The 14,767-nt window shown below is 39.9% G+C and overlaps 1 protein-coding gene across 1 annotated transcript in view; it reads left to right on the top strand.

Annotated features, from left to right (window-relative positions):
• MLXIP (MLX interacting protein) overlaps nt 1–14,767 on the top strand; it is a 132,104-nt gene that overhangs the window by 71,439 nt on the left and 45,898 nt on the right. Inside the window, exons 2-7 of the mRNA XM_089662044.1 lie at nt 1,865–1,971; nt 6,394–6,479; nt 8,091–8,180; nt 9,826–9,867; nt 10,990–11,119; nt 12,043–12,132. Of these exons, the coding sequence (XP_089518170.1) occupies nt 1,865–1,971; nt 6,394–6,479; nt 8,091–8,180; nt 9,826–9,867; nt 10,990–11,119; nt 12,043–12,132 (545 nt within the window). The remainder of the gene's footprint in view (nt 1–1,864; nt 1,972–6,393; nt 6,480–8,090; nt 8,181–9,825; nt 9,868–10,989; nt 11,120–12,042; nt 12,133–14,767) is intronic.

Below are 14,767 nucleotides of genomic sequence, written 5' to 3'. Positions count from 1 at the left end.
ACACCGCGCTGAGTAACAGTCCGCAATAGGGAGTATAGACATCCAAAAGGCTGACGCGTTTCGAGGACTTGCCTCTTGGGCTCTGAGGAAGAGGCAAGTCCTCGAAACGCGTCAACCTTTTGGATGTCTATACTCCCTATTGATGACTGTTACTCAGCGCGGTGTTGACCCAGCTGTTCTTTATGATGTGCCTTGACTGTATTGTCGTTTGTGAGTACAACACATACTTTATTTTTTATTAAACATTTTTTATGGTAATGCACTAGGCCTGTGCGCCCTCTTTTTTTTTTTCTTTCCTCCATGCATGCATCAAGGGAGCCTGCCTGAACAGAGAGTTAGGCAAGCCATAGACTAAATTTTTTCTCTTTTACCATCATGGGTGGAAGGAAAGAAAATCATTTGAATCACCCATCAACAGAGTCCTTGTTGATGGAGCAATGCCTTCCTCAGCACTATGGTGTTCATCTGGAGTGGGCTTAAGAGGAGCTTTCCCAGCCAGCGGAATACGATTATTGCTAGTATCTATAGCCACGGACCGTAATCACATGCTAAAAGTCCAACAGGTTGGTTGTACCCAAGTTAATCAATATAATAACCCTGTCCATAGATGGGTTGAGTCTTGCTGGTCCCTGCTGTACCAGGTGAGATTTGATCCATCTTTGGCCGGCTTAAGGCTGCTTTCACATTGTTCCTTTGCAAAAATGTGATAAAAACACATACACGTTTTTGCTGCTTTCTGGTGCATTTTGAACCTCGGGAAAAGCACGTTACTCAAATGCAACCATGGGGGGTGTTTATAGTGTGTTTTTTCTGCTTTTTTTTTTTTGGCAGCAATATGCAGCAAGCAGGACTCAGAAAAAATAAAACAGGTCCGCAATTTACCTGTGTTGGGTGTTCCATTGGATTTAATGATAATGCGTTTTTCTTCTGATTTTGTTTAACGCAAAAGAAAGACTGGATCAGTATGAAAGCAGCCTAGGGGAAGTATTACTGCCCTTAGACATGATGAGCAGTTAAGCCTTGCAGTATGAGGAGGTGACATGGGTGGTGGGGCCATTTCTCCAAGGATGTATTTTGCCTAATTCCTGTAGTTTTCATGCATGTGAGAGAGCATCCACAGTAAAGGCCAGCCTAACACCTTCAAAATTCCCATGCCTGGCCCATCCTCTTTAGCCATACATAGTTTAGTTTAGGAGGTGCTTATTAGTATAGCAGCCGGATCTACAGCATTTAAGGTTTTTGCTAGCCACAGATTTTATGCACATATTTCCTAGATTGTAAGCTCCAAAGAGCAGGGCCCTCGAACCCCTTGTGTATTGTATTGTCACTGTATTGTCTCATGTACTGTCCCCCGCTATAATGTACAGCGCTGAGCAAACTTTTTGCCGCTATATAAATACTTTATAATAATATTAATAATATGGTGCCATAGGTATATTTTGCTTATGGTTTATCTATAGTGTAGTAATGTTGTTAGGTACTTAATGGTAGCAAGGTCTGTGCTCAAGCCATGAATGCGAACTCCAGGTTTATCACAGAAGACGCAAATAGAAGGCTGCTGTCAGCTTGAAGAAGATCTAATGCAACTGTAGGGATCCTTGTGTTTGCTTTATGGTGGATTTGCAGTTAAAAGTATTCTAGTTTAGTGCAGACCTTGGTTTTTGGCACAGATGTTTGCTAATTATTATTCCAAGAGCGTGATGCTTCTACTCTTCTACCAGCTCTATGCTTTATGATCATTTTAGATCCAGACAGACCTTTCATTGCTTGTAATTAGTGTTTACTGCAGCTTTTTAATTTAAAAGTGCTTACTTTCAATCCGGTACTCTTTACGTAAACATCTTCTAATTTTTTTTTTTTTCAGTGGTAAGCTGGTTTCTCCAAAATGGAAGAACTTCAAGGGCCTGAAGCTACAATGGAGAGACAAAATCCGTCTAAACAATGCAATATGGCGAGCGTGGTACATGCAATGTAAGTGCAACTGGCCCTCCAGCATTGGGATTCTCTGTGATGGTGAGATGAGTTTTCTCTGGCCATTCTCTCCTTTGCGAAACTGGAATTGCACAACTTCTCTGAGGACCTGGCAGTTTATTTTAAGAAGGAATTAGTCATTTCTAAAACAATGGATGGAATTCACAAACAGTTTGTTGTATAGGAAAACCTCAAGTTTTTTTGTTTTAGTGAAAGCAAGCTTTTTTTTCACTTTTGAAATAGATCGGGGAAGGATAAGAACCTCCTATTTCTGTCTGATGCAAGTGAGCAGTTTTTCCTCTTCAATGTGCAATACAGTGAAGGAAATAAGTATTTGATCCCTCTGATTTTGAATGTTTGCCCACTCACAAAGAAATGATCAGTCTGAAAATCGAATGGTAGGTGTATTGTAACACTGAGAGACAGAATAGCAACAAAAAAATAAAAAATAAAAATGCATGTCTAACAAATTATGCACTGATTTGCATGTTCATGAAGGAAATAAGTATTTGATCCCCTATCATTCAGCAGGATTTCTGTCTACCAGGTGTCATTCATACAGGTAACAAGCTGAGATTAGAAGCAATCTCTTAAAGGGAGTGCTGCTAATCTCATATTGTTACCTGTATAAAAGACACCCGTCCACAGGAGCAATCAAACAATCAGATTCCAAACTTCCACCATGGCAAAGACCAAAGAGCTGTCCAAAGATGTTAGGGACAAGATTGTAGACCTACACAAGGCTGGACTGGGCTACCAAACTATCGCCAAGCAGCTTGGTGAGAAGGTGACAACAGTTGGTGCAATCATTTGCAAATGGAAGAAACACAAAACAACTGTCAGTCTCCCTAGGTCTGGTGCACCATGCAAGAGTTCACCTCGTGGAGTGTCAATGATCATGAGAACAGTGAGGAATCATTCCAGAACTACACGTGAGGATCTTGTCAATGATCTCCAGGCAGCTGGGACCACATTCACCAAGAAAACAATTGGTAACACACTACGCTGACAAGGATTGAAATCCTGCAGTGCCAGCAAGGTCCCTCTGCTCAAGAAAGCACATGTCCAGGCCCATCTGAAGTTTGCCACTGATCATCTGAATGATGCAGAGGAGGACTGGTTGAAAGTGTTGTGGTCAGATGAGACCAAAATTCAGCTCTTGGGCATCAACTCAACTCGCCGTGTTTGGAGGAGGAGGAATGCTGCCTATGACCCCAAGAACACCATCCTAACTGTCAAACATGGTGGTGGAAACATTCTGCTTTGGGGTGTTTTTCTTCTAAGGGGACAGGACAACTGCACCGCATCAAAGGGACAATGGACATGGCAATGTACCATCAAATCTTGGGTGAGAACCTTCTTCCCTCAGCCAGGGCATTGAAAATGGGTCGTGGATGGGTGTTCCAGCATGACAATGACCCAAAACACACGGCCAATGCAACAAAAGAGTGGCTCAAGAAGAAGCACATTAAGGTACCGGAGTGGCGTAGCTAGTCTCCAGACCTTAATCTGATTGAAGATCTGTGGAGGGAGCTGAAAGTTCGAGTTGTCAAACATCAACCACCAAACCTTAATGACTTGGAGAGGATCTGCCAAGAGGAGTGGGCCAAAATCCCTCCTGAGATGTGTGCAAACCTGGTGGCCAACGACCGGAAATGTCTGACCTCTGTGATTTGCCAACAAGGGATTTGCCATCAAGTACTAAGTCATGTTTTGTGAAGGGGATCAAATACTTATTTCCCTCATGAACATGCAAATCACTGCATCATTTGTTAGACATGCATTTCTTTTGAATTTGTTGTTGCTATTCTGTCTCGGTGTTACAATACACCTACCATTCGATTTTTAGACCGATCATTTCTTTGAGTGGCCAAACATTCAAAATCAGCAGGAGATCAAATACTTGTTTCCTTCACTGTATGTCTCTGTGTCATCTCTGAGGGAACAGGGATCACTTAAGACTGAAAGGCACAAACGGCAATGAACAGATTCCCAACTATATTAAAGCGTTCTTTCTGCTGTCTGTCCATTGGATAGGTTTCCCATCAATTTCTGTTTCTCTGTCTGGAGAGGAAGTATGGAGAAATGTTCAAAGCTAGGCCATAGACAGATTTAAGGCACCATGCACACTAGTGCTTTTTTAAGCCTAAACACTGGTAATAGCGATTTTTAGTAGCGTTCAGAAGCATTTAGGAGAATTAGCGTTTTTACACTACATGTAGAGGGGGGGGGGGGGAGCAGTTAGGAGTGTTTTTAATATTGTGAATTTTTGAGGGCCAATGCCCCCTTTTCTGTTTAAAAAAAAAAAACATAGTTACAACAACACTTTAAGTGTAAACGTTGCAATAAAAGCATTAATGTAAAAGAAAACAGAATCAAAAGAAATCTGAACAGAAAAACAGAAATAAACCACATGGTAGTCTGCACAATTCAAATAACAGAGATCTGCATGAACCTGCACATCATGTTAGGTGTGTTTTTTAGTATCGTTTAGAAGTGTTGAGCTTTTTTTTTTTTTTTTTTTTTTGCTGGAAAAACACTCCAGAATACTCTACAAAAACAATATTTATTATTTTCTGCTCTTAGATGCAGAAGCTCAAAAAATGCTAATAGCCTAAAGTAGTGTGCATGGACACATAGGAGAATACTATTTAACTTCTAGGAGCAGAAAAAAAATTGCTGATAGCTTCTAGGAGTTTAAAAAAAAAAAAGCTAGTGTGCATGGAGCCAAAAAACTGCACAGAAGTTGTAACCCTTCTCCATCCTATCCTATCCTATCCGAACGAGGCCTCAGATTTTTTTTTTTTTTTTTTTTGTTCTTCCTGAGGGCAGATCCGTTTTGGGATTGTACAGTCAAACAACGAAAGGTGGTCAGGAAATTTTAAGAGGTTTGGGTACATTGGCTGGATGCTCTCATGAAATTGAGAACCAGTCAGTCGGTTGTTTACTTTCTGAAGTTTGTAATTTTCCTCCTTAACTACTTGGGTTCAGAAGGTTTTATCCCCTTCATGACCAAGCCATTTTTTGCTATTTAGCACTGTGCTGTTTTAACTGGCTATTGCGTGGTCATGCAACACTGTACGCAAATAGCATTTATATTTTTTTTTTTTTCACACAAATCGCTTTCTTTTGGTGGTATTTGATCACCACTGGGTTTATCTTTTATTATATATTATACATGATGTGTGTGTGTGTGTGTGTGTGTGTGTGTGTGTGTGTGTGTGTAGATATGTGTGTATGTATACATACATACAATGTGTGTGTGTATACACACACACTCACCTCATGTATATATTATACATGCTGCTGTTTTAGATGCATGGGGGGCCATTAAAAATGAATAACAACCCCGTTTGTCTAATGAGCAGCACTTTTTGGCTGTGGGAGGTTGTGGAATAAACTGCGATTCCCGCTTCCTCCACCACCCACAATAATGTGCCACTAGCCTGAAGCTACTGTGAAAGGGTGGCAAATAGTTAACTAAAGTAGAAGGATTTCTAAAAGCAAGAAAAACCAAAATTTATTTTAGCTTTTGGATAGAGTAGGAAATGAATGCTGCTGTCAAATGTTTTTTTGCCGTATCCAGTTGGGTAGCCTTTCATTCTCTTCCTCTTCTAGACGAACAGCAGTTGCTTTCTGTTTTGTATAAATTGTGTAACACTATCACATGACAGAATGGCTAAAAATGCAAACATGTTAAAAAATAAAATGTGTTTTGAAATTTAATTTTAAATTGGTATTAAACCTAAAAGCACACAATTGCCGGTAACAAATTCTGCGAAGGTTGCATTAGTTTTTCTTTTTTCTAAGTATTCTTTCCCTATTTCACATGGTGATCTGGCCAGAGATTGTTTTTTTTTTTTTTTTTTTACAGAACAACCTGTCCTACAGATGTAGCAATTAGAGGGATGAGACAAAACCGTTTACCACTCACAACGGTGCATACAATGGCCACCTTTTATTTATGTAAAACCTTTATCCAAAAGGAGCAAAAGTGTTGCTGTAACTGCTTAAAAGTTTTAGCTGGAGTTTGGCTTCAATTTGTTAGTGTATCCAAATCTGCTAGTCCATCTAACACTTTAATCCCCCCATATTAACAATGCTGCTGTCCAAGATGCCCCTGTGAACTCTTCCAGACTGGGGGGCACTCTAATACAGGAGGTGTGTTACTGGCAGGATCACCAAGTGAAAACAGAGGGGGAAAAGAACTAATGCCACCACCACACCACATATAATGATTGGTAAGCTGCAATAAAGTTACGTTTTTGGTTTAATTCCGCTTTAGCTTTTTAAAGAGAGTGGTGTCTTTTGTGACATTTAAAAATTCTCTGTTTTCGCTCATTTTGCATTAGCAATACAGTGGTTTAGAGTCATTGCCTATGGATTAAATTATTTCAAATTACCTGTTGATTTACCTTCCAGACATAGAGAAACGACAGAATCCAGTGTGCCATTTTGTGACTCCTTTGGATGCATCAGTTGATTTTGATGAACATAGGAGACCAGAGGTATGATGGTTCAGTGTCCTGTGTGTTTCTGCTACCGAGCCTAGCTGATTTAAATTGAATGTAAACTCAGTCACATCAAGTGCAACTTAACTGTGTCTTAGAGCCACAAACTGAAAATGCCATTGAATTATTTTTTTAATGCTCAGAGCAAAGTTGCACATCTACCTATGTCTCCTTGCTTAGTTTTGTTGAGAAATCACTTTGAAAAACACCCTCTATCATTTCTAGCTGCGGTTATCTTGAGTAAGGGCAGATAATTCATGTAGCAGCTACTTCCTGGAATCCTTCTGCCCCCAGATCAGGCATGCAGGCAGGAGTGTGTGCTGAGAGAGAGTGATATTAGGTTGAGGTGCTTTTTTTTTTTAACCACTTCCTGTCCGGACACTTTTACCCCCTTCCTGTCCAGGGCAATTTTCAGCTTTCAGCGCTATCACACTTTGAATGACAATTGCGCGGTCATGCAACACTGTACCCATATGAATTTTTTACCATTTTTTTGAGACAGATAAAGCTTTATTTTGGTGGTATTTATTCACCGCTGGGATTTTTATTTTTTTTACTATGTAAATGAAAAAGTCCAAAAATTTTGAAAAAAAGTGTTTTTTTTTATAAAATTTTGCAAATAAATAATATTTCATCCTAAATCTTGGCCAAAATTTATTCCGTTATTTTTTTAGTAAAAAAAAATCCAAATTAGTTTATAATAAAACATTATAATTTTTAAACATTTTTTTTTACATTTTTATTTTATTTTTTTTTATATTATTTTTTATTTTTACATACTGTCACCCTAGCAGTACAGTGTCACCATGGTGACACTGTACTACTTGTGGGGGGTGATGAAGATTTTTTTTTTTTTTTTTACACTGATTGCTTTTACACCCATATAGGATGTAAAAGCAATAATTTCTCTTTCTCTCTGTCTGCATTCTTGCAGTCATTGAGAAATACTGAGTGAGCTGTGATTGGTCACAGCTTGTCACATGGTACAAGGCTGTTGTGAATAGCCTTGTACCATGTGACCTCTGTGATCATTCACAGATTTCACACGTAGTAAGCAATGATGTCACAAGTGACATCTTGCTCACTACTTTGCATGTGATCACTGATTCGCCAATCAGTGATCACATGACCGGGACCTCGTACAGAGGTCCCGTCCGACGATTGGTGTTTCACTGTGTCCGGAGGACACAGCGGACACCGGATCGCGCTGGTGCGCGCTCCTAGGGAGCGCGCACAGCTAGAAAAGGCGGGTGCCGTTTAGGAACGGCAACCCGACCTTGGACTGCCACCGCCCTGCCGTTTATAAACAGCAGGCGGACGGCAAGAGGTTAATAGATTATGAAACACAGTTGTGCAAATATCATGCAAAATAGAAAAACTGTCACTACCATTTTTTTTTTCCCAAGGCATTTGCTTTCAGAAAATATATCATGTTTTGGGGATTTTCGGCAACTTTCTAGCCAAAAATAAATTTAACTTAAGCGAGAAAATGAAAAATAATTTGCTCAATCAGTAAACAGATTAATCGGGACAAACCTTATGAAAATATGACCATGGATGTATCCATTAGTTGTGTATGCAGATTACTAGTTCATCTTTATTCTTTAGGCCATTGCTACAGAAGGAAGGTACTGGAAAAGGAGGATAGAGATTGTAGTGAGAGAATACCACAAGTGGAGAACCTATTTTAAAAAAAGGGTAAGAGTTTCATATTTTTTTTTTCCGTACTTTTACTTTTATAACCTTATTCAATAAAATTTATGTGCAGTAACTCATAGCAACCAGTTGATGAATTTGCATTGGTCTGACTTCAGAAGAGTGAATTTTGATGGACTGCTATTGGTTAGCTCACTGAAGAATTGACACTTAAGAATAAGGCTCTCTGCTTTCTTTAACCCTTTATTCAATTAGGGCTGCTAGTGTTTCTCGCTATCTGATTTTTTAAAATGTATTTTTCCAACAAAGTTTGAGTGCTGTGTGGGCTTGATGTATTCATATTACCAATACATAATGACACCATGTGTAGTGAGAATATTCTTTAATTTGTATGAAATATGATAAAATGGACTTTTTATGTAAATAAAGGTGTAGAAGCGTGGCTGTTCACACAGTGTACCCATACTGCTGCACAAGCACCAAAGCTGAAAGGCTGGGCTATCTAGGCAAATCATAGATAGGCAAAGAACTAATCTCACAGCGGTTCTATGGATCCACAAGCATCTGTCCCTTGTAAAACCAATGCTGTCAAACCCCTCACCACTTCAACATTTGCGTGGCCTTTATAAAACGCTACCACTCGCAGTACAGATAAATGTAAGCAAATGCAGTGTAATGCTTTTAGTGAAGGAATTGCGTACCACTGCTGTAAATATTAAAATGTATGAAAAACTATTTTTTTAAAGCTCTAGGTGGACTAGGGAAAGACTAAAACCCATGTAAGGTTGTCTTGCTGCCCCTGCATCCTGCTGGGGCGATTTTCCTTCACTTCCTGTTCTGCAGATGCAACGGGAAGTGATAAGAAATCTCTGCAAATTGAACAGTGTTCCCTCATCTAGTTGCTCTGGGGACTAGTCAAAATTGTATTTGTGACCATAGTTACAAAACAAAAAAAAAAGTTTGGGAAGTGAAAAGGGAAGGAAAATTCCAACAAATAGAGAGGTAAGTTTTCCCAGCAGGGGGATACAGACAGCACTTCCCCACTCTATTAAAAAGGGGTCCTAGGAGAAATCCATGTAGATGGACAGACAGCATCCTACATAGGAAAATGTCCAGAAGAGAAGTGTGTCGGAGAGATGTTTAAAATAAACCTGTCTTGTGAGAGATATCGGTGTCACACTAAAAATGCTAGTTTTTCGGCTGTTTATGACTTGAGTACTTGGCTGACCTGTGACATGCGTTCACATCTGAATAGTCAGAGCTCATGACATGCATACTTGTTCTGGGTCTGTGACTGTGTTGATGATTGGCATGATAGCCAAGCAACTAGAATTTTCCTCTGGCGAGATAATAAATGTGGCCTTGATTCCACTTAATGACAGGTTTTCGTTAATGGCAAACACTGTCCTAGCCTAGGTTACGAAAAAAAAATGTAGGCCTTTTCCTACCCCTGATTGTTCAAATTATTTGGCTGGCCTTGATCCCTAGGACCATTGAACCTTGTCATGAAATAACATACTGCAAATCTATTCAGTCTTTATCTTTACTGCTTTCCCATCAGAGAAGGAATTGTGGCCGGAGTTATACATAATCACTCTGGTTATATGCCAAGGACTTTTCAGGCCAAGGGAAATGGGCAGCCATCTGTTATGACAAGTGATAACACCCGTGATTTTTCTTTTTCCAGTTACAGAAGCACAGAGATGAAGATCTCTCAAGCTTGGTTAAAGTGAGTAAAAGCTCTGTAATGCTCCTTGAGAACAAACTGGTTGGGCCAGAATGTGAGACGGATGTACTGATATTTGCTAGAGCAGAGCCAGGAATGTATTGCAACATTACCTGCACAACAGTCTTCCTGTTCCAGATTCACACCAAGCAGTCTGTGCAGTCTTGTGAAATAACTGCCTATTCTGTGCTTTGTCTCTTTAACTAATTTTATTGCATTTTGTACAATACCTCCATGTACTTCATTCATGCCATAAGATTCATTGTGTACCATAGGACTCGGTAACTCTTTTTAGATGATCTGGTTATTCATTGTAGACTATTACTCCTTCCCCTGCCTTGTATGTGCTTTAGTTCCCCATATGTGTCTGTTGTCATTCATTGTCAGTGTGCTATAACCTTCTACATTGAACCACTGATTTCCAACTTGTACAGACTAGGCTGCACAGTTAAGCTGGGTACACAAGAGCCAAAAATATTCGGTTCAGCAGTAACTGACTTTTGGCCTGTGTGTACAGCTCCTCGTCCGATAGAAGCCAGTCCCATGAGTGGCTACTGTCGAACAGGCATGCTGGAAATCCAGTATGTGATCGGCATCCAATTATCTCTGGCAGCCAATGGCTGTAAGCACTGATCAGTGTGTACTGGCGGGGGCAGTCCTCCTGTCAGAACTCAATAGCATGGCGATCTGTAAGTTGAACAACCCACTGGGTTGAAAAGAAATAAACTTCCTGTGTGTACCCAGCATTAGGTTTCATTCACATCTGCACAAAAAAAAAAAAACGCATCATGTTTGCGGTGCCATTATTTAAAGCGGAGCTCCACCCAAAAGGGGAAGTTCCGCTTTAAGATTTTGTCCCCAGCTCTCCACCTTTGGAGGGAGGGGGTACCCAAATTTGACAGGTACCCAGCTCCCACTTCCGCTGCGATCACCAAGGCGATCAGAAGTGGAAGTCGTCTCCATGTGGTGGGCAAAATATTTATGTGATGTCATTGGGTTTTTTTAAAACTAACTTTATTAATTAAACCTTTGTACACAATTTGGGTGATATTATTTAGTATAGAATGCACAATTGGTTATATTTTGTAGCATATGACTTTATAATACGTTTCTAAATATTTGCAGGATGATGACATTGGTGCTGCAGTGCCAATGGAGGAGGAGCCTCTCCTGGACATGGAGATGCTTATGGCGGAGTTCAGTGACACTTTATTTTCTACTATTTATTCGCATCAGCACAACCCAAAAGAGATTGGTAAGTGGTATCTATAGGATTCATCGAACATCCGTTCAGGAAGACTTACACACAGGTATCCAGTAAAGTTGCCAACACTTTTCTTTTTTCTTGAGGGGGGGGGGGGGGTGGAGGTTTACATGTTGAACACTGCCTGATGATAGATATACGCCTAGTTACCCTGACTTCAGGATTTGTTACGTTTAAAGTGTTCTCTCTGGCCTTTGCACCGTAGCTGCCTGGTGTTTCATCTTTTATAAAGCCACAGCATTACATATCTAGTGCTAGCAAATATAAGGCAACTGTGGGCTGATTTATTATTCAACTTTGCACCAATCCAAATGGCTTTTTCAGTTCACCAATCCAAATGGCTTTCTTAGTTTGATTCCAGGCAGATGTATGATAATTGGTACCCAGTCGCCACAATCAAAGGCATGTTAGCTTGATTATAACACAAGTAATGGTGTGAGTGTGTCATTGATTATGAAGAATATGGTCAGTCATTACTGAATTCTTCTGAAAATAGGCTGGCTGTTCTGATCCATTTGTAAATAGTTTTGGATTTTCTTACTTGTTCCAAGACATTGACTCTAAAATATTAAAACAAGACAGTCAACATAATCAGCCTACTAACACTTTCAGGAGAAATTACATATGAACAGTTTCTATCAGAAATAAGATTGGAGTGTTTTCAGGGATAAATAAAATGCATATACAGAACATGGAGTAAGACTCATCTGTCCTGATGAAAGGTTAAGCTGCTTGCCCAGTCTTTTTTTTTTTTTTTTTTTTTTCCAAAAGCGAGTAAATGTGAGGTCTGCAACTATTTTCATAATGACTGTTTGTTTGCAATGAACACTGATTTATTCATGGTCACCCCTGTCTAGCATGGAAGAGGAGCTATATAGGAATAATACTAATTTAACTGGTGTTTTCTTTCACAGCACATTCGGGGAATGCAGATATGATTCAACCAGAGCTTTTTCCACTTCAGCCCAACTTGGATTTGATGGACACTTTTGAATCTTTCCAAGGTAAGTGAATCTGTGGATTGTGATTGATGTTTATCCGTGTGGAAGTCTGAAAATACTTAAGTACCTGCTCCAACTTCCGGTCTGATCGCCTAGGCAATCGGAAGTGGAAGGTGTCCTCCCTCCCTCCCTGTAGTCTTTTGGGACACGTGACAGGTTGCAGAAGACTACAGGACCATTCATGAAGGGCAGCGCTGCTCACGCATGCGCAGTGGGTACCCGGCTGTGAAGCCGCAAGCTGTCACAGCCGGGTGCCCACACTGAAGATGCCGGCGTCCTGGAATACAGGACGGCCGGTGAAACAGGCTGCGGGACACACACCGAGGGACAGGTAAGTGGCTGTTTTTTTAAACATCAGCAGCTACAGTTTTTGTAGACTTTTTTTATTTTTTGACAGGGTGAGTAGAACTCCGCTTTAATAGCCGCATCCTAATATATAAAATGTGTGCGGTTTTTAGGAAGGCATTTGAAGGAGAAACACAAATCATTTCTAACATATGCTTTTGCAGCCAAATTTGGATAACATCTACTTTATATTTGTAACCCTATTCAAGTCCCCATTCACATAGCATAAAAAATGTTTACTGTTTAGAGGCTGTATTCTGGACCCTGCAGCAAGGGAAAGTCCTACAGTTCTAGCTCTTTTTGTTTGAGGGACCTGTGTTTGCATAATTAACTTTCAGCTCTGTTACACTCTGCCATGTTTAAAGCGTAACTAATCCTTACTATCCTTTTTCAGCCAAGCTGCCATCTTAGCCTCTGTTTGATCTGCAACTGCCACGGGCTGCACATGTGATCAGTTATGACATCAGTCATTTGATGGTTTGACAGTTTGGTTGAGAACAAAGGCCAATGTGATAATTAGCATTCTCGGCATGCTGGGAATATTACTGTTTTTTTAAACCATTAAATCGGTGGGTTTAGTTCTGCTTTAATAGAGCAAGGTGTAATTTGCCCATTTATAAAATGCACACCTTGATATAGAGCTTGTGACACTTCAGCAATCAGCAGGCAGAACTGACAAGTCATGTGACAGCAATCATCTCACTAGCTGTAGGTAGCCTCTCTGTGTTTGTAAACCTAAGACATGTAATATGAATAAAGCATATGCCTCCATAGTGTGTACTTGTCTCAGTCCAGAACACTCAGGGGTTTATTTACTAAAGCTGGAGAGTCCAAAATCAGACTCCCTTCTGCATAGAAACCAATCAGCTTCCAGGTTTCATTGCCAGAGCTTCATTGAACAAGCTGAGGTTAGAAGCTGATTGGTTTCTATGCAGAAGGGAGTCTGATTTTGGACTCTCCAGCTTTAGTAAACCCCTCAGTGTCATTTCTGTCAGCTTCATTCCTCTATTGGCATGAATCACTTCTGAGACGTTTTTCCTGACACCAAGAGAAAAAAATGGTGACGGGAGTGATCTCCAGCAGATTGACAGCCACAGCTCTGGTCCTGTGTGATGTGTGGGAAGGGGTGTGTCCCTTTCTTCTAATCAACTCTCAGAGCTCTCCTCACTGAGCTCTGCAGATTGTAATTTCAGATCTCCGCCCCCCCCCCCCCCCTTTTTTTTTTCCAGAAACTCTCAAACAAGCTTTATAAATTCTGCACTTTAAATGAATGTAGAGAATGGAATACTGCAGATAGGTGATACAAATCCTCCTACATATGTTGTACCTGTCTATCACCTGAGGCCAGTCACTTAACTGGGTATATGTAGGGGTTTACAATCACTTATATAGGACTGGTAATGATTTCAGAAGTCTGGTGAAGGGACATATGGTGCAATCTGTTGGGGGTCTACAATTGTAAAACAGTTAAGAATCCCCTGTTGCATAGTAATGTAATCATTGAACAGTCCAGTCTGACTCTTTGTACTTTTAAACATTTCTGCAGTGTGGCCTAACCTCAGTCTAGTATGTGGTGAACTGAGCAGAATCCAGTAACGTTGCTAGTGTATTCTGACACAAAACTGGGAAAAACCTCTCAAACAGTGTTTCTGCCCTGAAGGAATTAACCATTTTTTGAGCTTGATAGTTAAACAGGGACTACACATTGGTGAACAGTTTTATGCAAAACAATATCTGGATATTTTCTTTCATGTGTCTCTAGAAATATTAGAATGCTGTGTCTCCAAGGTCTAGTTGTGTTGTCAGTTTGTATTTTGGAAGAATACGGTATAAACTACCGGTATTTGCTGTTTGGAAAGAAAACTTGATGCAATACATTTTTATAGATGTAAGTCTTAACCACTTCAATACCAGGCACTTTTACCTCCCTACCCAGGCCAGTTTTCAGCTTTCAGTGTTTTCGCACTTTGAATGACAATTGCGCGGTCATGCAACACTATACCCATAAAAAAAGTTATCATTTTTATTCACACAAATAGAGCTTTCTTTTGGTGGTATTTAATCACTAATGAGTTTAATTTTTTGCTAACTAAACAAAAAAACCCTGAAACTTTTTAAAAAAAAAAAACTCCCTTTTCTTTATTTTTGTTATAAAATTTTGCAAATAACATTTCTTCATAAATTTAGGTCAAAATGTATTCTGCTGCATTTCATTGGTGAAAATACCCCAAATTAGTGTATATTATTTAGTCTGTAGGAAAGTTAGAGTCCACAAACCATGGTATATATATCT

The sequence above is a fragment of the Staurois parvus genome, unplaced genomic scaffold, assembly GCF_062004578.1.
Source record: "Staurois parvus isolate SC_StPar_1 unplaced genomic scaffold, SC_StPar_1.0 ptg001418l, whole genome shotgun sequence".
In the NCBI taxonomy this organism is placed as follows: Eukaryota; Metazoa; Chordata; class Amphibia; order Anura; family Ranidae; genus Staurois; species Staurois parvus.
The sequence above is the reverse complement of the archived record's forward strand: the minus strand, read 5'-3'. Positions and strand labels throughout refer to the sequence as shown.